General features: G+C 35.3%; 1 protein-coding gene across 1 annotated transcript in view; it reads right to left on the bottom strand.

Moving 5' to 3' along the window:
- CAND1 (cullin associated and neddylation dissociated 1) overlaps positions 1-27,473 on the bottom strand; it is a 57,154-nt gene that overhangs the window by 11,466 nt on the left and 18,215 nt on the right. The window contains exons 3-12 of the mRNA XM_007957381.2: positions 23,041-23,195; positions 19,766-19,889; positions 17,907-18,163; positions 17,720-17,825; positions 16,391-16,536; positions 12,633-12,925; positions 10,014-10,155; positions 8,130-9,623; positions 7,397-7,492; positions 755-924 (exon numbers count right to left, since the gene is read on the bottom strand). Of these exons, the coding sequence (XP_007955572.1) occupies positions 755-924; positions 7,397-7,492; positions 8,130-9,623; positions 10,014-10,155; positions 12,633-12,925; positions 16,391-16,536; positions 17,720-17,825; positions 17,907-18,163; positions 19,766-19,889; positions 23,041-23,195 (2,983 nt within the window). The remainder of the gene's footprint in view (positions 1-754; positions 925-7,396; positions 7,493-8,129; positions 9,624-10,013; positions 10,156-12,632; positions 12,926-16,390; positions 16,537-17,719; positions 17,826-17,906; positions 18,164-19,765; positions 19,890-23,040; positions 23,196-27,473) is intronic.

The raw sequence follows: 27,473 nt of genomic DNA, 5'->3' as shown, positions 1-27,473 counted from the left end.
TAAAAAAAAAAAAAAAAAGAAAAGGAAAAATAAGTGCTGATGAAGATGTGGAGAAACTGGAACCTTCATGTATTGCTGATAAGAATGTAAAATGGTCTGGTTGCTAGAAAACAGTCTGTAGAAAACCATTAAACATAAAATCACTATACAATCCAGAAATTCCACTCCTAGGTATATATATACCTTGAAGACTCGAAAACAGGGATGGTGGTATTTAACACTAATGTTCACTGCAGCATTACTCACAATAGCCAAAAGGTTAAACACTATCCAAGTATCCATCACAGATAAATAATAAACAAAATATAGTGTATATATATGCAATGGATTATTTAGCCATAAGAAAAAATGAAATTCTAACACGTTTTAACCTTGGAAAACACATGCTGAAAAAAAATAAATAAATAAGCCAGACACAAATAGACAGATATTGTATGATTTCACTTATATGAAATATCCAAAACAGGTAAATTCCTAGAGAGAGAAAGTAGATTAAAGGCTACCAGGGCCTAGGGAAGAGAAGAATGAGGAGTAATTACTTAATGGGTCCAGAGTTTCTATTTAAGGTGATGAAAAAGTTTTGTAAACAGTGGTGATGGATGCACAATGATGAATATACTTAATATGTCCCTTAAGTATACATTCAAAAGGTAAAAATGATAATTTTTATGTAATATATATTATATTTTACCACAGTAAAATGTAAAAAAGGTAAAAGATAAGCTAGATAAACACTGTACTCTAATTCACTTACCTCTCTGATAAGCTCCTTTCTAACTTTTGTTTCATTGTAAAGATGTGGCAGAACAGTATCTAAAAGATCCCTTATTAATGATGGCTTGTTGTGTGCTGCTGAATTGAATGTGACCAAGGCTACTCTTCTTACATTCAAATCTGGGTCTTCCAATGTTTTTAGGAAATCACCTGAAAGATTTTAACAGAAGCAACACAGTCATGGTAGTCTTAAAACATAATATACATTATATTTCTTTCTAAACTGGTAATTTATTATTGTTGGTATTGTTATTTCTTCACTGAAAGTCACGGAAGAACCTGATAAATTACGAAGTGAACCCATGATACGTCTTTTGGCAGTAGTGAAACTATCGTTTCTGAAGATGAGCATATTTTCAATTGATAATCCACTCTATGGATATAGCAAAGGGCATGAAGCAAAAGCCCATAAAGTTTCTCAGTATTATTTTTTCAGATACTTTATGGAGAGAGGGGTGACAAAGGGACGTGATGGGAGTCAGCAGATACAAAGATTAATAACTTGACTGATTTTCCTTAGTTTAAAACTAGTACTTGTCTAAAAACAACAAGAAAGAATTTTAAAACTACAATCAAAATTAGATGAACAAGGTGATGATAGATAAAGACAGAATACTATTAACATGTATATCCTTTATCAGATGACAAATATGTTCCCAAAAGCCCTATTTTATTTCCATCTTCAGTAAGAATTACATGAGCTCATAAGAGGACAGAATTAAAAGAAGAAAGATACAACTTAATATAGAACAAAAAGTCAAAGAGAATATCTAGCTATTTATAAACAGATTTAAGAATATATGCACTTGAGATATGGGGAAAATGTTATAGTGCAAAGATCTCTGCAGTCATAGTGATTCAAGCTATTCTTTTTAATTCTATGACTTTGTGCAAGTTACTTTAGGCAAGAGCCTGTTCCCAGTCTATAAAATGAGGATTACAAACCTTTAGGGCTATTAGATAGAATTAACAATATTGTTGAACAAAGTATCTGATATGTACCTAAGATGCACATGCATCTATTATTTATCATCATCTGATCTCAACACTACCAGCAGCAATATTTTAGTATACATACACAATAAAAAGAGAGGAGCCAGTAGACGTGAGTGTACTACAACAGCAATTTTTAACAATGAGAAGAGTAAGGTCCCAGATACTGTAGATTGGTAAACTCAATGTTGACATTTATGAAAGTTCAGATCAGATTTTTTTTTTAAAAAGTTTAGGAGATACTTAAATCTATCAGACTATTCCCTCACCTCTTTGTTTGCACAGACTCACGAGACTGGTACATTAGAAGAATAAGTAGAATAGCATATATATGTTTTCAGTAAAGCATCTCAAAAACTGCTTTTATAATGGACAAAATGGTAGTGCAGACTAAGATGAGTGGTCCTCAATTCCTTGGCCCCAGAATGCCAATTTTCAAAAAGCTGCCTAGCTAGAGCTAATGTTCAAAGAGTCACAAACCCTGAATTAAACTGGAATAACCCCCTGCTTGAATAACTACACCAACGATGCACAATAGTGGCCTGGTGTCAAACAGGAAAGGAGTCTCTAGGGATGTGGTGCAGGCCTCTTTGTCCTGGCTTGTGCAACACTAAAAATGTGAATATATCAAAGCAAAAAACGGGGTGGGAAAATGGAAGCAAGGATATTCTCAGATATAATTATTAGTATTGTAAGATACTAGTTATTAGTAATTAGTTCTGGGTCCCAACAATAGCACTCCATTTGTGCTTGTATTCCCCTTACTTTGAATGGCAACCTTCTTCTGTACTTCTTTTAAATTTGCTCCCTTCCCCCTTATGGCCCACTGAAGAACGGCATGGAATATACTAGTTTCTCTGCCATATGCCTCCATCCTCCCTGCTTGTATCTCCATTCCCTTAATCTCAAGGAGACATGAAACTGAGTTTTGAGAGTATTGGCCAACATCAATTTTAGGGAAACCAGTGATGAAAACAACAGAACACAAGGAAGCTGTAAACTGTTAAGAAATCCTAAAAGCCAATTCATGTCTTCACAGAAATGGAGACAGCCCTAGTCTTTGTGTGTATCTTCTCTTAAATTATTTTAAGAAGTAGTTCTATCCAACTTTATCCTTTTCCACCTTTTCAGGTTGTTTCCAACAACTACAAGGACGTTTCCACAGATCCCTCTGGTAATTTGAGGGTTATAAGAAATAACAGAAAACTGGAGCCCTAGTAGCGCAAGTGAGATTCATTTACACCTAGGAGAAAAGTTCAGATTGGTTAGACAGATCAAATTATCTTTTTGCTATATCCATTTAGTTATCTTAAGTCACTCCCAACACATTATTAAATGTATAATGGACCCAAACTTAAAGGCAATTAAGGAGTGAATGATGGCATTAAGAGATTTTAAATTTAATAAAAAAATGGAGCAAAGCTAACAAAATCAATTTTAACTGGGTATACGTGGAAGCAGCAGTCAAGAAATTGCAATGTCATATTGACTGGGCAAATGTGCTGCAAAAGGCCTCTTTAAAGTGTTGAGAAGCAAAGATGTCATTTTGAAGATCAAGGTACGCCTAACCCAGGCCAAGAGTGCCCTGGTGGCATAGTGCCTAAGGCACCTAACTGCTAACCAGAAGGCTGGCAGTTCAAACCCACCAGCCACTCCTCGGAAGGAAGGTTGGGCAATCTACTTCCGTAGTGACACCGCCTCAGAAACCCAAGGAGGGGTCGCTATGAGTCAGGTCTGACTAGAGGGCACATAACAACAACCACCCAAGCCATGGTTATTTCCAATTGCCTTATATGCATATGAAAGCTGCACAATGAATAAGCAAGTTTGAAGAATTGCTGCCTTGGTATAAGAATACTGAGTATACCAGGGACTGCCTAAGACCAAATAAATTTGTCTTGAAAGAAGTAAAGCCAGAACACTCATTAAAAACTATAAATGGCAAGCCTTTATCTCATGTACTTTGGACATATTATCAGGAGACCATTCCCTGAAGAAAGACATCATGCTGGGTAATGAAGAAGGTCAGTGAAAGAGGAAAATCCTCATAAGGTGGATTGACAGAGTGGCTGCAACAATGGGCTCAAACATGGCAACAACTGTGAGGAAGCAGGACCAGACAGTACTACTTTCTGTTGTACACAGGTTGCTATGAGTTGGAACAGACTTGACAGCTCCTAACAACAACATGTAAAGAAGGAATCCTAGTAGTGTAGTGGTTAAGCACTGAGCTGCTAATCAAAAGGTTAGTGGTTCAAACCCACCAGCTATTGCAAAGGAAAAACGTGTGATAATCTATTTCCATAAATATTACAGCCTTGGAAACTCTACAGAGCAGTTTTACTGTCTTACAGGGTAGTTCTGAGTTGGAATTGCCTCAATGGCAATAGGTGGTATGTGAAGGCTCACACATACAGGTTTAATGGCAGTTTACATGAAGAGTAAAAAACGCAATTTATACTATCAAGACTAAGAGAATCTCTGTTGCTAAGACCACATATCTAAGTCCTCACAGAAAGAGAAACAGAGCTAGTCTAGAAATAGTCCTGTTCTTGGTTCAATTCACCCACAGAACAAAGCACTGAGAAACCAGGGCTTGTAAGGATTCAGAAGTAAGACAATGAGGGGAAATAGCTTTAGAAACAAAGTCAAATGAAGAATAGGTAGATGAGAAAACCAGGAATACTTAGCTAAAAAAATACAGGCTGAGAGTGAATACGGAACATGACTGTTATCTCTAAACCTCTGAAAAGCTATGATATTAAAAAAAAAAAGGTAATTTAATTCTGAATTACAAGAACGGGATGGCAGTTATGCACAGAAGTAACGCTTCCATTAACGGAAACAATCATTTAAAAATGAGAACTGTCAGACAGTGGACAGACCTCTTATAACAGGCAGATACCCTATCAAAAAGAAAAGGAGGAACAGAGAGTTAAATCAAGTGAAGGATTGAACTAAACGACCTGTAAGGACTCTTCTATCAGTAGAATATTCTATAATTTAGATCTCAAAATAAGATGGTGGAAAAAAAAACAATCCACTGCTGTCAATTCTAATTCAACCTTATAGGACACAGTAAAACTGTCCCACAGAGATTCCAAGGCTGTAAATCTGTATAGAAGCAGATAGCCACATTTTTCCCCCACAGAGGAGCTACTGGGTTCAAACTGCCTACCTTTCTGCTGGCAGCAAAGCATTTTAATCACTGCACAACCAGAGCTCATACAAAAAGGATCTAGAGTCTGTTAAAGACATCCTAATGTATTCACTAATTAGTTATTTACAAAATCATCTGGTAATAATTTCAAACTAAGGGATGACAATAAAGGTAATTCAAAAGTATCAACTGTCTTTTCAGAGACACAATTACCAGATCCTAATAAGCATTTTTAACTCAACAAACCAAACTTAACTTCCATTGTGTCAATGGCCACAGGCAACTCCCATTGGGTTTTCAAGGCTGTAAAATTTTATGGAAGCAGGAGTAAGATGGCGGAACAGGCAGACAGACTACACAGACTCTCTTCAACAAAGAAAAGGGGAACCAATAAACACAGATACAGAAGATAATCCTGGAGCCCTGAGCTTTGAAGTAGACTAAACTCCAACTAGTAGAAGAACATGCAAGAAAAAACCAAAAAAGGAGACATACGGAGATGCAGTCTGTCAGCGATCCTAACAGCACAGATAGCCTGGATATTGCTGAATGGTGTTAGGACCTAAGAATTAACCTAAAAATTGGCCCTGCTAGCCAGGGGCTACACAGAAGACTCTACTGGTGGCTAATGAATAAAAGGGGAAGCAGCAAAGAGGAAGGCAGGCTGAGCTCTGGACTTTTGCCTGTCCGGAGGGTGCAGCCATTTTGAATGTTTACAAGCAATTCAACCATTTTAGATATTTAAAACAATAGTGTTCTCCCAGATTCCAGGGACCTAAGAAATAGGCTCCACTTGCTGGGAACCACAAGGACATTCCAGACATGAATGATTGGAAAGGTGTGATATTCCCTTTGTTACTTATATCCCACATCCTCTTGGTGAATAGAGGTGTGGCCACCCCTCACTCCCAACCACCTTTTGGGCAGCAGATTTCCATCCCAGCCTGTGTGCTCTGACTCAGCCTGCGTGCCCTGCTTCAGCCTGCCCAGATACCCCCACCCCTTTTTTTAAGTTTCTTTGCTTTTGTCTCTTTAAACTGATTATTATTATTGCCCTTTTAATTATTATTCTTTATTCTTCCCTTCCCACGTTCTAGTTTTCAGCTTTTTCTCTGTTCCCTGTTCCTGGTTACCATTTTTTTCTTTTTCATGGTTAACTCTGTTCCTTGTTTTTCTTTTTGCATTTCTCACCTTTTTTCCTTAATTATTTTCCTACTCTACCTTTTTACTCTAATTGCCCTCTCCCCAGATATTGTGCGGTGTGTTCCTTTACTTTCTCAATTATTGTTACCGTGTGTTTAAACGGCGTGCTTTTTGTCCACTTGCTTTCACTTTTTTGATGGTTATTCAAGTGTTGTTTTTGTCTGAGTGGGTGGTGGTTACATTTGTGAGTCAACTCGGCTGGGCCTGGATGAGAGGCTGGGCAGCAGGTGGTAGTTACTCCCCATGATGAGACTGGCAATCATCTCCATGGTGGGATCTACCACAAACAGCTGAGTAAACTGCCTTTGGGATATGGTCAGCTTCCTGTATATAAGGAGAAATCTTGAGGATAGTGTCTAGCTTATGGCATGCTTGAACCCTGAATGTAGCCATGTTGTTGTTCAGCAGCCTGCCTGCCATGCACTGCAAACCTGAAGACTTACAATAGCCTTGAATTAATGGCCTGCTGTGTGGTTTGGTAACATCGGGACTGTACCTTATTACTTGTCAACCTTGGGTTTATCAGCCTCAGCAGCCAGCAGCTGTCTGAGTGAAGAAATGCCTCTGGGTCCAGTGGGCCGGAAGCAGGAGGCAGAGCTGGACCCAAGGTTGAGGGGCTTTCACCCAGTCCCTAGAGCCTGGCACTTTGAACTTGTACTTAAAGCTTCCAAACTGTAAGAGAATAAACTCCTGTTTGTTAAGGCCATCCCATTTGTGGTATCTTCCCATCAGAGTGGCACTAGGTAACCAGAACAGAGCAGGAGTCGGCAATGGTGCTCATATGACACAACTACAACCGCACCTCCTGCAGATTCACTTACTGAGAGCCACCACTTCCTTCTCAACCAACTGGGCAAGGATAAATGATCACCAAGAAGACTCTGACTCACCCTTAGCTGCTCTTCACAAACACTTAAAAGAGATCTAAATACCACAATGTCAAAATGTCTCAGAGACAAAAGAACATCACAGTCCATACAAAGAAACAAGATGAAATGGTACAGACAATGGAATAGGACAGAGATCCAGAACACACCACTTACGGAAGCAGACTGCCCCATCTTTCTTCTGCAAAGCAGCTGGTAGATTAAAACTACCAACCTTCTGGTTAGTAGTCAAATGCCTCAACCACTACACCACCAGATTACCTGCATAAGCATCTTAATTACTTGGTTATTTTTTTAATTAAGATTTCTTGACAATAATAACTCTATCTTAAAAAAAAAAAAAAAAGTTTATCAATGTGTTTATCTTTTTTCCACTTACCTATGCAGTTCTTTAGTAGTGGATCAATAGGTTGTGGGTGATCAGAAATAGTAAACTTAACAGCTGTAACCACTGAGCTTCGGGCATATGATGAGCCTAATTAAAAATAAATTGCAAATCTATTGTTATGTAATCAACAAAACCCACAGACAGCTTTATCATTTTCAAACCACTTCAAATAATACCAGTGCCTTCAGTTCCTTAAAATTCTCTTTGGCCAAGAAAAGTATTTCTCACTGTTCTTGGGACACTAAAGGAACAAAATTTACAAACCTTTCTAACCCCCACAAGATAGAACCAAGTAAAAGATCTTCAAATATTTTACTAAGATAGAAAGCAATTTCTAAGAATAAATGGCATTACCTTGACTTGACCTAAAAAAAAGACAACTAAAGATCTGAAAACTCTTCTAGGATCCTTCATTTGAACTAAGTAGTTTCACCAATTTTAGTATTATAGTTGGTACTAAGCAAGCTCTTAATTCAAGAGATATCTTTTCCATATTTTAAGAAAAAAATTTATTTAACTACTATACAGTTATACTTTCTATCCTCGGTAACAACAAAATGTCATTTGAATATGGCTCCATATCGTACAAAACAGTAGTACTTGTTCGACATATACTCAGCTCCTACATGTAACAAAATAGAGATGTTTTAATTTCATTAGGCATTTTTCAAGGCAATGAACTGTCAGTAAAATAAATTTTATATCAGAAAAGCTAAGTACCAACCTGATATCAAGTAACCCTTAAGCCGTGGAAGGAGGGTTTCTGGATCAATTAGAGTGAGTTTGCCTAGACATTCGGCAACAACATTTCTGGTTCCTTCTTCTGCACACTCACAATGCTTTAGCAATAAGGCCCAGATGTTTTCAACATATGGTTTAAGGCCTACCACTGATGCAGAGCTAATGATCTCCTTCAAGGAATGAAGCAAAAGATACTGCCTCTTGGGTTGACTGGTTATTTCTTGTAAGACAAATGGCAAATATTCAGGAAGGTTGCCCACACTAATGCTCCCTAATGCATAGGATGCAGCTGATTTGACTTCTTCACTAGGAGATGAGAAAGCTTCTAGTATTACTGATTTCAGTTCCAACTGCCCACTTAAGTCAATATGATGGCCAACTTCTCCAAGAGAAAGCAGAGCTAAGAGACGAATGGAATCTGTAGACCTTGAGTTCTTGACATCTTGAATAAACTGACCTACTACAGCTGGTCCTTCTTTAGGACATGCTCGAGTAAGGGCAGCTACACATTTGGCAATGGAATAATAAGACTGCTTGTGAGTAAGAGCTGTAGTCTGAGAGTAAACTGGACCTGTCAGCATGCGCAGCAAATCCATGTAACCTAGATTATTTGTTCCAGTGACAACCAGAGCTTGGAAAAAGTCTAGCATGGCACTAAGAGCTCCTCCCTGCAACAAAGGTGATCTCACAAGTCCAATAAGCTCATTGAGAATGGATCCACTTATCTTTGAAAGGGAGGAGGGATACACTTTTGCCAGTGTGGTAAGAAAACTGATAGCCATTTGAGAAACATGCATATCACTTTCACTGATAAGAGGTGGGAGCTCATCTAGAACTGCATCAATCATGGCAGCTGTCAAGCTATCACTATAGTTTTTAATGAGAATATCTAGGGCAGAAAGGGTACCCAACTTCAAAGCTCTCTGGTTTTTTCTGAGAAAGGAAGCAAGGATAGGAACCCCTTCTCCTAGGACAGGCCTCAAATCTATCTTCAAAGGTGATCCAGCAATTAGAGTCAATGCTTTCACTGTAGTTAATCGAGTAATTTCATTTTTAAGTCTCTCCAAGAAAATCTGAAGTGTATTAGGCAAGTCAGAACCCAAATTGTCTCCAAGGTTGCAAATAATCTGTCCCATACAGGAAATAGCCCTTTCCTTGACCTCCTGATCAATATCAGCTGCTTTTAACCTCTTAATGGTACAAGTAAATAGATCTTTGATATAAGGAGTTGCATCAAACGAGGAAGGCTGATCTAAAGGACGAATTACTTTGACAAGCTGTTGTGTAACAAGCAGTGCTTCGGATGTAATCTTGTAAAATGGGTCTCCAACACAAGCCACCACTGGAGGGACCAAAGCCTGAACATGAGGATGGAAGACTTGAGGAGAGTGGTTACAAAGAATTACATATAGACATGACAATGCATCAATCTTCAAATTCGATGAGCTTGATTTGTCATTCAATGAGAAAATGATTCCTAAAAAGCCAACAAAAAATCCAATCATTTCTGTGCATATTTTAAGAAAGAAAAAATTAGAAACCAATCTCTAAAAAATGCTCGTTTCTACCTCAAATTATCCCCAAAGCAGCAGAAATGCCACAATCCATGATAAATACTGGACCCAAAGATTTTAAACTTTTTTTACTTGCAAATTTCTAATTTCAGGTGCTCAAAATGGTTACATTAAAAAGTTCTATGATCCTGGGTTTTGGCACCAAAAACAAACAAACAAAAAGTTCTATGAGCAGATTAAGTTGTCACAAAATTTCCTTTGGAAAGAAACATTATTTCAAACTTATCTGTATCTTAATTTAAAAAAAAAAAACTATACTAGATTCCCAAAGGGATATAATATGACTCTCATACCTGGTACAAGTACCGGAATGTGTTGTGTTAAGGCCCCAGGTAATACATTTACCAGCTCAGTTAACATGTTAAAACAACACTGTCGGGTCTTCACACTTTTTTCTTTCATCTGTTTGTGCAAAGCTTTAACAATGTTGGGAACCTGTAATTATCACATACTTATTAGTCGTTCAGCATTGGTACCTCCCACAACATATTTAACATGAATTTGGGGGATGTGGAAAAAGGGAGACTATCCCCCTGTTTTTTTTTTTTTAATTAACTTCATAATTTAGCTATTTACTACTATTGCTACTGTTAATAAGACACTACATATGAGCAAAGTTTGTCACACATCCAGTACATGTTCCCTTGTAACTTTATTTGCTTGGTACTGATGTAATAAAAATTAGAGAAGAGTGATCATTTAGCTTTCTACAGACTGACAAAAACAGTCTTCCTTGCTTAATTTTTAATTATGAAAAGCAAGAAATCGAATAGAAATCTAACCAAGTAAGACTTTTCAACCAAAATCTTAGGAGCATAATTTATAAATAGCAATTTGAACAAAAACAGTGCAGATAAGCATCAAAGAGAAAAAGACAAATTATAGAAAAGTAACGCTCAAATGGTCTTTTTTCCTCTACCAGTTTGCTGTTAACAATGAAATCAATCAATCAATCTCATTTCAAATGTGGCTACAAAGATGAGGTATGATTTGAATACATCTACTCTAAATTTTCCAAAGCTCTGTTAAAACTTCAAAAATAACTTTAAACTTTAATAAAATCTATTAGGATGTCTACTGATAAACCTTACTGATGCCAGGATATAGACAGAGCTTCTGAAAATCCTTCAATAACAAAGCAGGTAGGTTTTTAAAAAACTACACAGACGCATGCTATAACTGAACAATGATCTGAGGACAAGACACCAAAGAAAACATCTACTTAATTCTCCATCAAACAAAACAAAGAAAACCCATGGCCATCAAGTCAATTCTGACTCAGAGACCCTTTTGTACGACAGAGCAGTACTGCCTTTATAGGCTCTCCAAGGCTGTAAATTTTTACAGAAGCAGATTGCCTCCTTTTTCCCATGAAGCCATTGATGGGTTCGAATTGCTGACCTTCTGGTTAACAGCCCAGTGCTTTAACCACTATGCCACCAGAGCTCCTCAAAATTTTTATACTATTTACTATTTTAAATAGTAGCTGACTTCTATAAACTAATTGAATTGCTTATGTCATCATACACTTAATCTCATTCCCTTCTATAATCTTCAACATTCATTTTTTAATTTTATCATAAAATTTATTTGCACTATTTGAAAGTAAGGGAGCTCTGGTGGCTTAGTGCCTAAGGCATCTGACTGCTAACCAGAAGGTTGGTGGTTCAAACCCAACAGCCATTCCTCGGAAGGAAGACTGGGCAATCTACTTCCATAGAGATACTGCCTTGGAAACCCAAGGAGGAATCGCTGTGAGTCAGTCTGATTTTTTTGTATTTGGAAATAAGACAGATATGGTATGCTCTCCTCCTCCTATAGTTCAGTTATTTAGTCCCTCTCAACATGTTTCATCATCTATAAATATGATCATATAGTATGTACCCTACAGACTATGGTAGAAAATGTAAATAAGATAGGAAAATGCCAGACTAAATACTAAATATGTGGATGGGAGTTTTACAGATGACATGCTTAGGATTTTGTAAAAAATGTCCTAAAATGGGAAATGTGCATTTTAGTAATAATAATAATTTGTGGCCTGTATCAAGCCCTTACTATGTATGCATACTTAAGCAGAGCACTGCGTATCTTACTACTTTGGGAGGTAGGTATTTCTAAGTAAACTCTTATTGCAATTGAGAAAAATGAAGTTTAGAAAAATGATTTCATAACTTGCCCAACATCATACAGCTAAACAGGAGTGAGGCTGACTATAAATAAAAGTACACCCTCTCCTCACTCATCAACATGGTTAGGTTCCAAAGACTGGGTTGTTGGGTGAAGATCAGCATTACGCAAAAATGAAGGATGACCGCATCAGATCACAAGATGGAAGATGACTACATCATTACAAAGCTGCCAAAACACTGAGAATAATGGCCCAGCCAAATCGACACATAACCTTAACCATCACAGCAAGCATTACTCTCGCCTTGCACCTCAGCATTTGTTACTGCCAGATATACACCACTAATAAAACAGTCTTAATAGTTTTACTGTTGTCATACATGTGAAATGTCAGATAATGAGAAAGGTAGTAAATGAGGAACAAGACAGTTGATAAGTGAGGACCAGGTATCATCTGACTCCACAGCTCTAAGATTTCTCCATTAATGCCAAAAATAAAGATTACTAAAATCTTAGATTACTTCAATAGTTTGCCAGGTAAAATCAAGAACACGTCAACTAAGATAAGTTAAGTATTTGGTATCACTATGCACTAAATGCACTAAATAAAAATGGCTCCAATTCCCATATCAACTTACACTTCTAATAGCAGTATCCTACAAGTAATATTTAACTTTCTGTTCTCTAAAGATATATTTGAACTCACATTTATATATAAAAACACAATTTAAAATAAAAACTCATTTATTATCACTATTTTCTAACTGTAATTTAAAACCAACCTGACTCTGAAGCATTGTTAAAGGTGTTTCTCCCTGTTCCATTGCATCAGGGTCACAAAGCCAACTTTGCACAGGACGTGTCTGCTTCAAAAGGGAAAGGTATGCATGGAAAACATCTGCCTTTACATTCTCTTCACGCTCTTTAAATCTGGATATCAGTGCAGGAGAGACCGTCTTGTAGAATTCTGGAAGCATTTCATGTCTTGTGCTAACCACAGCATCTAAGCACTTCGCAGCTGCACGTCTCACTTTCCAACTCATGTCATCATCATCACTGTATTCATCATCACTTCCTAAAGAGATGTTTGAATGTAAATACGCTATTAATCGTAAGAAAAGTATATTGTTTAATACAAAAGTGGATTGATATTCATAACTAAGTTTTTCTAAATTTTCACTAACATGTATACAGCAACAGGAAGTTTCGAAAATAACTAGAACTTTAACAGACACATAGTTTGTTACTTACATAAATTTGTACATAAATTACCTCAAAGAAATGAGCATGGCTATATTTTTAATTAATTTGTTAAAATATTTTTGTATTTGTGGGTAATTAACTGCTTATTTAACCTTTAAAATAATAAACACTGAGCTTTAGAATATGAAGATTTGTGAAAAGATAAATTTCCCAGCATTTGAAACAATATGAACACTTCATTTAGAAAAATTCACTGCACACTTCAGGAAAATCAAACAAACACTTCATGAAGTTTATAAGATAACCAATGAAGCAGATGATGTGATGCAAAAAATGTTACCAGCTCTTCTCTAAATCATGTCATCAGCATCACTGTATTCATCATTACTCCCTAAAGAGAAATTTTTTATGTAAACAGGTTATTGATCATAAGAAAAGTATATCGTAAAAGAGACAAGTAGGACTATTTCTAGAGGGAAAAAGCAATCCTTCAATAGATTTCTTTGTGACTGCAAGGCTTTTTACTAAATTTGTTGATAGGCTATTAGGAACAAATATACATATTCTCAAAACTTCCAAGATTTCATCTTAATTACAAGAAGAAAATTCTGCCCACTTGACAACAGAGCATTATCTTCTCCCAACTCCTTATGTTAAGCCTTAATCAATACGCCAAGTATAAGCATTAAGAATCGTATCTTACTTATTTCTATCTGGTAGATAACTTTTTGCATATGTGGAATCTATAAAAAAAATTATTTCCTTCTAACACCATCAGGCTGAATCAGTTCAGTAACATGAAGCCAGGAAGGTGGTAAAAATATTAGCAGTTCTCAAGACAAAGTCTACAATCATCTAACAATTTAGTTTTTTAGTTAGGGTATAGCCCTGAAATAATTCTTTAGTGGGGAGGAAAAGATGATGTCATCTCTTCATTGACTTATATGCCAACTAGACTTTTTCCATTTTGTCCCCCAGCTCCCATCAAGCTGATTCCAACTCAAGGGGATCTCATGTATATCAATGTAGAATTGTAGCCCAGAGGACTTTAAATGGCTGATTTTCCAGAAGTAAATAAGTAGGCCTTTCTTCCAAGGTGCCTCGGGGAGGACCTGGACCTCCCACATTTTGGTTAGCAGCCAAGCACATTAGCCATTTGGGCCACCTAGGGATTCCTCCTATTAGCGAAGCAAAAGCTAAATGTAGCCTTAGGAAAATCTAGGATACATAATAAAATTTTCCAGTCTCCAGAAGATTTACTTAATTTTGCCTTAGCACACTGTAGGAATTCCCAAGCAAACAGCGCTAAACCTAAGGCATTTGATTAATTCATCAACATCTATTCAAAATAAAAGTTGAAAGATACTGTCAAAATAGACCATCTACTTCAAAGCAAATAAAGTTTTTCCTATGTCAATACACTACGGGAAATGCATTTCAGAAATACAAGCTTTACTGAAAACAAGCATATATGAAATTAACAAACGTTCTAATCACTGAAATTATGTTGATTGTATGTATTATAGTAACACTATGATGGAAAGAAATAAATATATTAGGTATAATGCATATAAGAGAATTTCTTTTTTTTCAAATGCTGAGAATGGACAATAAGAGGAAAGCCCTGAGATAGGAAAACAGATGAGGAGGTATATTTGACAAAAAGGAATCAAATAAAGCCCCAATGTTTTTGAACAAAGCATCTAAGAAGAATGGCACTGCCATTCATACACAGAAAAAGCTAAAGAAAAACGAGGTTTTAGTCTTTCTTTTAAAGAAAGACTATGGCGAAGATATTTTAGACATTTAAGCAGCAATATAATCAGTTGGATATATGAACTCTGAGTTCACAGAGAGATCTGAGGTAAAGATAAATTTGGGTTGAGTTCAACAAGATAGCAAGAGTACAAAAAGTAAGTGTCTAAGGACTAAGCTCTGGGATACTCCAAAGTTTAATGGTCAAGGAGATGAAAAACTGGTGTGAAAGACTCAGGAGTAATAACAAAGAAAGGGCTAGAGGTAGGAGAATATAATATAATATAAAATAATAAAGAATGGTATCCTGGAAGCAAATAAAGGTATAAGGCTGCTGAGATAGACCAGACTAGCAATCTTGTCTATCACTGGAGGAGTGGGTTGAAATGATGCGTATTTTGCTGTGTATATTCTCAGCAACAACAAAAAGAATCAAACTAAAGAATACTACCAAAAGTAACAGGAAATTCACATATCCATATACCTAGTAGGAGCTCCGGTGGTGTAGTGCCTAAGGCATGTGACTGCTAACCAGAAGGCTGGCGGTTCAAACTCACCAGCCACTTCTCAGAAGGAAAACTGGACAATCTAGTTCTGTAGTGATACTGCCTTGGAAACCCAAGGAAGAGTCGCTATGAGTCAGAATCAACTCAACTGCAGTGAGTTTGGTTTTTATATATCTAGTAACTTACCCATTTAAAACATCTCCATTGATATTCCAAGCACAAGCAGAAACAACTATGCAACCACTATCACTTAAAGTGCTTTCCAAAAAAATAAAATAAAATAAAGCACAAATCACAGCACTATGACATTAATCTTAGGAGCCTCAAGAATAATGTTTAGGTTATTCATGAAAGTAACATGTTGTTGCTGTTGTTATGTGCTGTCGAGTCAGACCCAACTCATAGTGACCCCTCCTTGGGTTTCTGAGGCAGTATCACTACAGAAGTAGATTGCCCCATCTTCCTTCCAAGGAGTGACTGGTGGGTTTGAACTGCCAGCCTTCTGGTTAGCAGTCAAGTGCCTTAGCCACTATGCTACCAGAGCTTTGAAAGACTAAAAGTCAAAAGAGTCTTTCATATGCAAGCTAACAGTCTTATAAAACTGAGTATGTGCATTTTACAAGTACATTTTTTTTATACTATTGATTTCATCCTCACAAATATGCTAAGAAAATGTGAATAATAATAAAGAACAATATATATATATATATATATATCTGCTAACCAAGGAAAAGCTAGTAGCAACATCATTTTTTTTATTCTATATATTTAAAAAGAAAATGAAATTGGAACACAGGAGTAATTTTTATTGCTCACTTTTTCACTAAAATTAAGAGAGTATTTTCCACATCTTTAAATATTTTATTAAAACAAGATTCTGAACATGTTGCATAGCAGTTCACTACATAGATGCACTATAATTTAATGAATTTGTTATTGACCAATATTGACTTATTTTCATTCTTGTTACTATGAAAAAACAAACAGTAATATTTGCGATAAAAATCCTTGTCCCATCTAAATCACTGGCCCTTTCATGAAAATTTAACAAATTCCTTCTATTTAATTTGAAATACCTTGATCATCATCATCACCACCATCAGCATCCATAGCATTTTCATCTTCATCTTCATCATCATAATTATAATTCGGGTCATAGGTAAGATATTTAAGACAAATATTTATAATGGTAGAAACATGAGGATATACTTCCTTAGGGCATCTAAAGGAAAAACAGAAGCTACCTTTGAATTACTGTACTTTTTTCCTCGATTTCAAAATCTGCCACATTTTGCTTTAATACCAAATTTTTTTCCCTTTTACGTAGAAAAGGGAATTACAAAAGTAATTCACCTCTTAAACACCAAATTATGTTTGCTTTTTCTATTCTATGAATTTCATGTCTTAAAAGATTTACCTTACAAATTATAATTAATTTTAACTATTTTTTCATGTTAGTATCTCTGAGATCAGGGCAATTTTTACAACAAGTGGTATCTCATGGTTAAGGTGGGGTAGTATAGAGAGAAATCTGTATTATGTTCAATCTTCTCAAGGTGTGACTAGATCAAACCCAGAGGAACATGTTTTTCAGCAACTAGGATTATCTGTGAAAAAGTACGCATTCATCTAGATTTGGTCTTTCAGTTACGTGTTAAGAAGACAGAATATATAAATGCCTAGATAGCCAACAAATTATTTGTATGATTAAAGAGATGGAAATGAACCTAAGATTTTCTGATTTTTAACAACTTAATGTAAGGTCATTTCTCTAAGATAAGAGTGCCAGAGGATTACTGCACTAACAGTCATTGCAGTCTCGAGAGATTGTGTTACTATATTGTCAATGCTGGCCAAAGGCAAAATACCTGGCTTTCAAGTACATAAATGCACACTTTTTATGAAGCTTTTTAAAAAGTATTAGAACCAAAGTTTCCAAAATGATAACCAGTGCCTTAGCAAAAAGGATGATTTAGCACAACAAACCTTTTTAAAAACTATTGAAAAGCATTAAATTCACTGTGTTTCTGGCCAGGCAATTAATCTACCCTGCTGCTCTTTTAGGACAGAAATTATATTACTGTATCAGCATCGATTCTCTTCTAAAGAAGCTAAACCTAACCAAAGATAATTGTAAAATATTTTCTCCAAATTCTTTAAATAAGGTTATTAACAATGAAAAGGGAACACTTTCAAAATAAATGTGAAGACTACATTTAAATTAGTGAGATGACACTCACTTGTACTATTGTTAGTGTACTGTTCAATGAGAAACACGTTAGAACATATGTAAAGTCCAAAAAGCCAGTAGAATAAGCTGTGCTCCTTACAAACCTAATCTAGATCTTAACTACCATTCTGTTCTTAAAGAACAAAATAAAAGTATAGAGATCTAAAAAACTTACCTTCTCACAAATGATTCAAAGGCTTGAATGCAGTATTCTCTTAATTCATCATCATCTACATTACAAAATTTTACCACCAAAGGAATTATCTTCTCAAGGTATTCACCTAAGAAAAGCATACTGATTCTTAAAACACTCAGCAATAATGTTTTAAATTAAACTTTAAAACATTAAAAACATTTCTTACCTATTCTATGACCAGCTTGCCTACTAATAGCAGCAATACACTGTATGTAGGTTCTTGTTGTTGACATGGAATCATTTTTGGATAGCTCTGACAACAGATGTTCAATGAGATCTACAAAAACTATATTTCCACAGCTCATAACCAGGTGGCCAAGAGCAATAATTGTTCTTTTCCTCACTGCAAGTCTAGGGCTGGTCAACTGGGGGAGTAGACAGGTCAGAATTGAAGGATGGAAATTAACAAGAAGTCCTCCTTGCCTTAAAATAAAATAAAAAAAGAAAGAAAACAACAAATGAATTCAAGATGCCTGAGCACTACTGAAATGTTTGGCCTCTGAAATCAATGTAAATATTCAAAGAGTATAAATTTAAGAGAGACCAAACCAAATTCAGAATGAAAAGAACTACGTATTCTCACTATCTCTATAAATTCAACTAAAAATGCAAGCCAAACAATTTTGAAATGTGTATACCCAAACTATCCTCTGGATTCTAGACAAATGTTCCCAATTTCATATTTTCAAACAACTGGATCAGGTGCACATTAAAAAGAAAAAAGAAAAAAAAAAAATCTTGTCAGTTTTCTCCTTCCCAGATCTCTAAATTATTTTTTCTATTGATTATGTTTGTTTGTTTGTTTTTTAGGGGAAGGGGTACCTCACATTGCTCAAAATATTATTACCATCTTGTCTCCTCCCGCTATCTTTCCTCTATACATCTATACATTAAGTTTCACTGAGTCTGTTAGTCTAACCCCTCCCTTTCAACCATCTCAGATGTGCAATTCAATGAGTCAGTATGAGTCAAAGAATCTATGATGGGCCAAGATAGTGCTAATGGTAAAATAACAGAGCATAAACTCTGGCTAGATTTTAACTATTTATCAAATTAAGTATAAATTTCTAACCTACACCAACACAGCACAATGACATCCTACTTTCCTTATTCACTCTATATTCTGGACAACAAAAATACAAGGTTCCCCAATCCCAATATTATTTTGCTGATGTATTCTACACCTGGGCACAGCCACCTGTGTAAGTCCTACTAGCCATTCTTAAATACTCAATGCAAACGTCACTTCTCCCATAAAAATTTACTTCTTACCATCAAGTAGGATCCTCTGTTTTAAACTCAAAAACACCCTTTACCCCCACTTAGTATTTAGCCCCATTCTGCACTGTATTATAGCTATTTGTTTTCTTATATCCTATACTAAACTATAAACTCAGTATGTAAGGATGATAGCTCCTCTTTTATTACATATGTACAACATGAAGGTAACACAATTATTTTCTAGTTGAACTGAGTTAACCACAAGTAACATGTATACAAATAATAACCTATAATGACCATTAGAAACAGGGATAAACTGAAATTGACAGGTTTTCTATGATATTTTTCACTAAGAGTTGATTAAGTCTAGCTTCTAGTTAAACTTCAGGTGAAAGTAAAAAAGCAACATATGTATAAAACCAAGCTCCTACCCCCTCAAAAATATGGATGCTGGAGTTTATCAGCACTGTTTTAACTGGAATATTTGCTACTCCCACTAGCATACCTCCTTATCTAAATCGATCATTACACTCAAAAATACAAGAGTAATAAAAAAGGAAATCTGTGCTGAAACATTTAAATCACAAATTTTATTACTTTTTAAAACTACAAAAAACATGTCTGCTATGCAACATTACATGATCAGAGTGAACTTACTTCTCCCTTAATACCAACCACACACATTTATAAAATAGCCACAATTTTAATCATGAATAATTTTGGACTTTTATTATATTTATAGGAAGGAAGGGCTGTAATAAATGCACATTTTGTATTACTAGAAATGCAAATAGGCACACTTACCTGCTCAACATATCAGCCATAATATCCAAGGCTTCTAGCTGAACAGAGACATCTTCCTGCTTTGCTATTGCACTGGTAAGACGTCCAGTAATCTTTTTACATACATTAGCAGCTAATGCAGAGCCTGCACAGATAAGAATTCAGTAATAGTTTCAAGGTAAGCATAATTCTACCTTATACTCATGGTGGTTACCAAATATTCAGTAACTCTAAACTTGAGGAGACTCAAGAAGTCTGACTAGAAAAATAATGTGTATCTAAAAGGTCACTTTTTATTAAAATAATTAGACATAAACAAGAATTAAAGATAATATAACTGTAAAGGAAGTACAAGACATAGGGACACACAGATTTAATAGGCTCTACTGAACAAGTATTTTCATGTACTATCATGAATACCAGCTAAGGAGCCAGTAGTAGCTATTGTGCTTGCACTTCTAGTTTGGAAAGTAATGAATTTTCTACTGAAGGCTGCTATTTTAGCATCTGTAACTGTTAATTCTGACTTATACCAATCCTCTGTGCCTCAGAGTAGAATGATGCTCCACAGGTTCAATAGCTTTGATCTTCCAGAAGTAGACTCCCAGGCCTTTCTTACAAGCACTTCTGGGTAGATTTGAACCAACTTTTGTTAGTAGCCAAGCATTTAACCATTTGTGCCACCCAGTGACTTCTTTTAAACATTAAAATATACCACACATACACATCTTGAGCTCTAGCGCTTAATTTAAAAGAATCTGATAGCTGACTATGATTCACAAGATTGCTTGACTTTATTTAGGAACATTATGCTTTTGCCTATCTTTACGTCTAGTTTTGGCTTAAAAATAAGCAACTGCTTATCAGAAGTTCATAAAGATTATGTATCAGCTGAGTATTTAGTCACAATAAACTCTAATAAGGTCCTTTCTAACCCAGATACTTCATAAATTCATTATAATGCAGAACTGCTATTCCAGAAGACTCATAAATCAGGGTTATTACTACTACAGGTAGTCTCTGAATTACAACATATTTGAGTTACGAGGAACCATACTTATGACTGTCCTTTTTTGGGGTATATCTTATTGTTAGTTAATATGTACTACATATAAAGTTGTAGGGCATAATTTGCTGATGTCATCATATCTGTAAGTTTACATGTGATGCTTCTAACTCCTAGGAGCTCTGTTGGCACTATGTAAGGCATTATTCAGCTGCTAACCAAAAGGTTGGCAGTTTGAACCTACCAGCAGCTCTGTAGGAGAAAGATGAGACAGTTTGCTTTTGCAAAGATTTACAACCTTGGAAACCCTATGGGGGTAGCTATGAGTCAAAATCGACTCAATGGCTTTTTTTCTGGGTTTCCAACTGCTAACACCAAACAAAGATTGGATATATAAAGATTAATAAAAGCCAATAACAATGAAATGTTAAAAAAAAAAATGAAGTATTCAATTTAAGTCAAACTGACTTACAATGGAGTTGTTAGAACATAACCCATTAACAAGTCAGAGGGCTACCTGTATTTTAAAATAAATCAGGTTGTTACCAAAGGTAGGAGAAACAAAAGGAACAAGAAACAGTGAAAGTGAAACTCTGAATGGTTAAAAGAATTCTTATTAGAACCAAAACCCAGCTACTAAATGCAAATATATTTCAATGAGAGGAAAATATCAATATAACTTTTATAATTATAGGTAGAATACATACTTTATTAAAATAAGTAATTACTTATTAAAGGTAAAAAAGCACTGGTTTGATAGAGTGGAAAAGCATCAGCTTTGGATTAAAAGATAAGGGATTGAATCTCCATTCAACCAGGTACTTGAAATTTAGGGTGAATTAATATATTAATATAACCTATGAAATTACAGATTCTTTATCTATAAAGCAGCAATATGAAGACCTCTCATTCTTGATGTTTAGACTAAATAAAATAATACATATAAAGCAACTAGCATGATAATTAGCAATAAAAAAAAAAATTGGTGTCAAGTTAATTCTGACTCCTAGTGATTCTATAGGTCAGAGAACATACTCCATAGGGTTTCCAAGATTGTAATGTTTACAGGAAGAGACTATCACATCTTTCTCCTGGGGAGTGAGTTTAAAATACTAAATTTTTCAGAGTTAGCTGCCTAGTGCTTAAGCACTGTGCTACCAGGACTCCGTATTATTTAGCATAAACCCCAAAACTCACTGTTATCAAGTCAATTCCAACTCACAGCAACCCCCACTGGGTTTGAGGCAGTAAATCTTTACTGAAGTAGACTGACCCATCATCCTTCTGCCAAGTGACTGGGGGAAGTTAACCGCCAAACTTCTGGTTAGCAGTCAAATGCCTTAGGCACCAGGCCAGCAGAGTGCCTTATAATTAGCCTCCCAAAAACCTCAGCCCTCTTTGGGTTTCCAAGGCAGTATCTCTACGGGAAGTAGGTTGCCCAACCTTCCTTTTGAGGAGTGGCTGGTGGGTTTGAACCGCCAGCCTTCAGGTTAGCAGTCAGATGCCTTAGGCACTATGCCACCAGAGTTCCTTATAATTGGCCCAGTGAATGATAAAAATCTGTTAAGTAAATGAATGAAAACAATACACCTTGACATTATTACCAATCTAAGTATCTTCACTCACTGGAAAGATGTTTTCCTTCACCTTATTTGCAGACTAGACAATAACTTTAACCCTGCTAATTTTAGCCAACATCTTAGTAGTCAAGACCAATTCTAAAACTTACCATATTAGACATTTCTGTCAGAAGCCAACAGCTAATTAGCTGGCAAATTCATTAATCACAGTTTTAATTTTTTTTAGCAGTGGAAGGCTCAGCCACAATTAAAGCTACTAGTAAACTGAATTATTCACAAACACAATTATGGTTAACTGTCTTGTTTTACATAGTCAATTCTGACGCAAAAAAAGCACTGAAAACAGCTAATCAGAAGTAACTCATGATTTTGGCTTTTTTTTTTCCATTAAGTGGATAAATTAGTGTTATTAACTCTTCTCTGTAGTCATGGTACATACAGCACTATAAAATCTCCAACACAGAAAAATCCTTCAGAACATAATATACTTAAATTCAATCAAAATAATACTCATTTAATATGGAGAACTAAATTGACTTTGAAGCCAAAATAAGACTTCAGACTTTAATTTTTCTTAAATGTTCAAAGGGATGTCTACCCTTTGACAGACACACCTCTCCCTCCCCAACTAGGAAGATAAAAAGGTAGAGGAGAAAGACCTCCATGTGAAAAGGTCTAAAAAAATAGGTTGAAAAAGTACTCTTGCTTACCACTGGAAGCTGGAGGGAGTTCTCCAATTACTGTTTTAAGGCCAATACTTGAAATATCTCGAAGTTGTTCTTTATCAGAAAGCATGTTAGTGCAGAGGGTATCTACAATTGTTTCTACTTGGTATTCTTTCACTTTACTCACTAGAGGGCCAAGACTGTAATACAAAGAAGAGGGGGGTAGGGTGTTTAAACACAGAAAAATATACATGTAGAAACATTAACTTTTCTGCCCAGAAAATTTCAATAAGCGTGTAACAAGCTTCTATCATAAATAGTATACAAATAAAGGTATAAAAGGAATCTTTGATTAATATGCTCTTTGGATGTGGTTTATAATTTTTTCCCACTGATTTCCAGTAGAAAAAGTTAGTTCTACTCTATGCTACCAAAGCACTCTGTACATACATCCTTCTTGTTAGTATTTATACCTGGATTAAGTTTACTTATATGGCCACCAGTTGAAACACTCCTTGAAGGAGGGCAAAGAGAAGTTCTTCCTTTGTGTCCTTTCCATATAATTTAGCACACAGTAGGTGATGTTTAAGGAGCTCTGGTGGCACAGCGCCTAAGGTATTTGACTGTGAACCACAGAAGGAAGAGGCTGCATCAATATTCATTGAGGGACCATGGTAATCAACAGTACTGAATAAAAAGCTACACCCTCATCCACTGCTGGTGGGTAAAACGTAAAATGGTACAGACACAATGGAAAACAGTTTGGCAGTTTCTCAAAGAGCTGAACACAGAACTCTAATAGGACCCAGCAATCTCAATTCCAGGAACATAACCAGAAGAAGTGAAGGCAGGAATGCAAACAGAAGCCCATACACCAAGGTTCACACTTTTCACAATAGCCAAAAGGTAGAAACAATTCAAATGTCCACCAAGAGATAAACGGATAAACTAAATGTGGTATATACTTCCAGTGGACTACTAACTCAGCCATAAAAAGAAATGAAGTCCTGATGGTAATGCTGATCTACAGAAAGGAGTAAGTCACCAGAAATGGTAAACATTTTGATACATGAATAGCTATATTTAAAAGATATTTTCTTCTTCAAACTATCAACACTACTACATTATGGAAACATACATACATACAAATATATAAAAACACTAGCACAAGTAACAGTAGGAAGATAAATGGAATCATGCTATTAAACGGTTTACAAAATTAATCAAGTGGTATAATATTAATTCTAAATAGATTGTGATAAGTAAGATGAAATTTATATCTGTATTTATCAACAAAAATTTAAAAATAGCAATAAACCCATTGCATATTAATAAAATATTTAAAAATACATATCTATAGTCTCCAATTTTTTAAGTGAGAGTAGCACTATTTCACGTATTTGCAAATTTCTTTAATGTCTGATTAAAATAGCTGGCTTCTCATATTTGCTTTTGCATTCAATCTGCTCGGATATTACATGTCAGGTAGCCTCTGGAAAATTGCACCGTGCACTTAGAAGAAAGTGAGAGTCAAAAGGGCAAATATCTTAGTATTATTCATGATATTTTTAACCCCACGGACATGTTCCCAACTTTTAAAATCAGGTTTATCATTTTATTATCAAGTTGCAGGAGTTCTTTATTCTGGCTATAGCTCCTTCGGGAAATATATGTTTTATAAATATCTGCTTCCAATTTGATGAGCTTAAGTTTTTAATTTTTATTTTAAATCTACTTTAGCTTGAAATAAATATGTAACAAAACACATATAATACTGAACTGCTCTTAAATTCCTGGGATGAACCCCAAGGATAATGGCATATTATGACTTAATATACTGCTAGATTTTATTTTGAGCACTTAAAATAAAAAATGTTCTTTTTGTGATGTTATCTTTAGTCTGGACAAGTTATCAGTACATATAAATAAAATAAAAGACTGGAAAGTTTTATTTACTCTATGTTCTGCAACAGTACTAGAATTATACTGGAATTTTGAAGTTTGAAAGACTTCTGCACAACACTTCCAGACGTGGCTTTCTTTTGACTGGTGAGCTCTGATAATTTTATCAATTTCTTGATAAGACTACTTAATAATTTATTTATCAGTTAAGACTTTCCCCTTCTCCAAGACTAAGTTCTTGAATTGCTTATCCACTGTTATCTTGTCTCCTAATATATTACTTAAGAGCTCTGACGGTGCAGTGGTTAAGCACTTGGCGGTTAAGCAAAAGATCACAGTTCCAATCAATAACTGCTCTGCAGGAAAAAGATACGGCAGTCTGCTTCTGCAAAGATTTACAGCCTTGGAAATCCTATGGAGAAATTCTACTCTGTCCTACAGGGTCACTGAGTCAGAATTGACTCTACAACAATTACTTGTTATCTGTATCTTAATTCCCTTCTTCTTTTCTTGAATACATTATTTATTCCCCTGACACCTTAAATTTTAAGAGTAAATAAAATGAAGTCATTAAAAGATTAAGTCTCAGGTTCCTAATCAAAAAGATTTATAACACACAACTCAAATTCTTAGTCTGAGAACGGAGGGTAGAGGGATAAAGACTATTTTTCATTATCATTTTTAAAGACTGACAAATGTTCAGCATAATTTGAAGAAAGTTTAATTTTGTTTACTAGGCATTAAAAATAGGAATTCTGGTGGTGTAGTGATTAAGGCATTTAGCTGCTAATTAAAAGGTCAATGGTTCACACCCATGAGCTGCTCAACCGAAGAAAGATGGGGCAGTCTGCTTCTGTAAAGATTTACTGCCTAGGAAACCCAATGGAGTAGCTATGAGTCAGAACCGACTCAACGGCAGTGTTTGCTTTGGTTTTGTTTTTTCTTTTGAGGCACTGAAAGATGAAAAATAATGATTAAAGATTATAAACTCATTTGTATTATTCCACAACCTATCACTTTGTAAAGACAATTTTAAACTTGCAAATGTCACAAATTAAAGAAAGTTATACTGTATCTAGAAATTACCATAAATGACGATTTCGAGTTTTTGCCTTGACAGTTTTGTTTACATTAGTTTGTCAAATATTAGTGTATAAAAAATTGAAATTTTTATAAGAAAATATAACTATTCAACAGCAAAAAAACAAAGAACCTATTCAACAATGGGCAAAGGATTTGAACTGACATTTCATCAAAGATGATAAATGGCCAGTGAGCACATGAAAAAATGCTTAGTTATGGAGTAGATTCCAACTCATAGTGACCCAAAAAGTAGAACTGTCCCATAGGGTTTCCAAGTTTGCACTCCTTTCCCTCCACAATTTTTATGCAAGCAGACTGCACACCTGCACATCTTTCTCCTTCAGAGCAGCTGGTGTTTTGAACTGCCAACCTTTTGATTACCAGCTGAATGGTTAACCACAGCTGAGTGCTTAACCACTGTACCACCATGGAGCCTTAGCACATAGAAAAGGAAAATTACAATATGGACCAGCAATTCCACTCTTGTGGGTATACACCCACAAGAATTTAAAGCAAGAACACAAACTGACACTTGTACACCTATGTTCACTGTAGCACTAGTTATAATAATCAAAAGGTAGAAATTATCTAAATGTGTATCAACAGATAAATAAAACGTGAAATACACATACACACACATACAATGGGATATTTTTTTTTGCCATAAAAGAGAGAAATGAAGTTCTGACACATACTGCAACGTGGATGAACTCTGAAAACATGCTAAGTGAAGTAAGTGAGACATTGAAGTATCTACAATAAGCAAATGCTTAAGTGATCAAAGTTTATCACTGGTTACCAGGAGCAGCTGGGAGGGGGTAAGGAAGAATTATTGCTAAAGAGCACTGAGCTTCTGTTAAGGGTGAGTAAAAGAAATTGGAAACTGCCATGCCAAACATAATTAATGTCACTGAACTATTCACATAAAAATAGCTGAACTGGCAAATGTGTTATTTATCATATATACACATACACAAAAAATACATATACGAAACCACAATTTAAAAAAATCCAATAAAGGAGTAATGAGACAACACTTTATTTACACTGATACAGTATGACAAATATACTCTGACATACAAAATGATATAATTACATAAATCAATTTTTAAATGAAACTGAAGGTTATACTTACTACTCAGTACATAAATTATTAAGGGTTTCTAAAATTGGGTATCCATAAATTATAAAAGGTGTTGAATTTACTGAGATCATCATGATGCCTAAAAAAAACTCCTAATGCATTTTATATACAGAGTTCTCGTGATGTTTAGGAAATATACTTTATTATTTTATTGCTTTTTTTTACTGAAGATAATTCAGAAATGTTTGCAGTAGTATATTGACAGAGAACTTCCAGAGGTTCAAGCTGGATTCAGAAGAGGATGTGGAATAAGGGATATCATAGCTGTTGTCAGATGGATCTTGGCTCAAGGCAAAGAATACCAGAAAGATGTTTACTTGTGTTTTATTGACTATGCAAAGGCATTTGA

This window comes from Orycteropus afer, unplaced genomic scaffold (genome assembly GCF_000298275.1).
Source record: "Orycteropus afer afer isolate SDZICR_OR568_19922 unplaced genomic scaffold, OryAfe1.0 scaffold00742, whole genome shotgun sequence".
Lineage (NCBI taxonomy): Eukaryota > Metazoa > Chordata > Mammalia > Tubulidentata > Orycteropodidae > Orycteropus > Orycteropus afer.
This window is presented reverse-complemented; position numbering and strand designations above follow the sequence as displayed.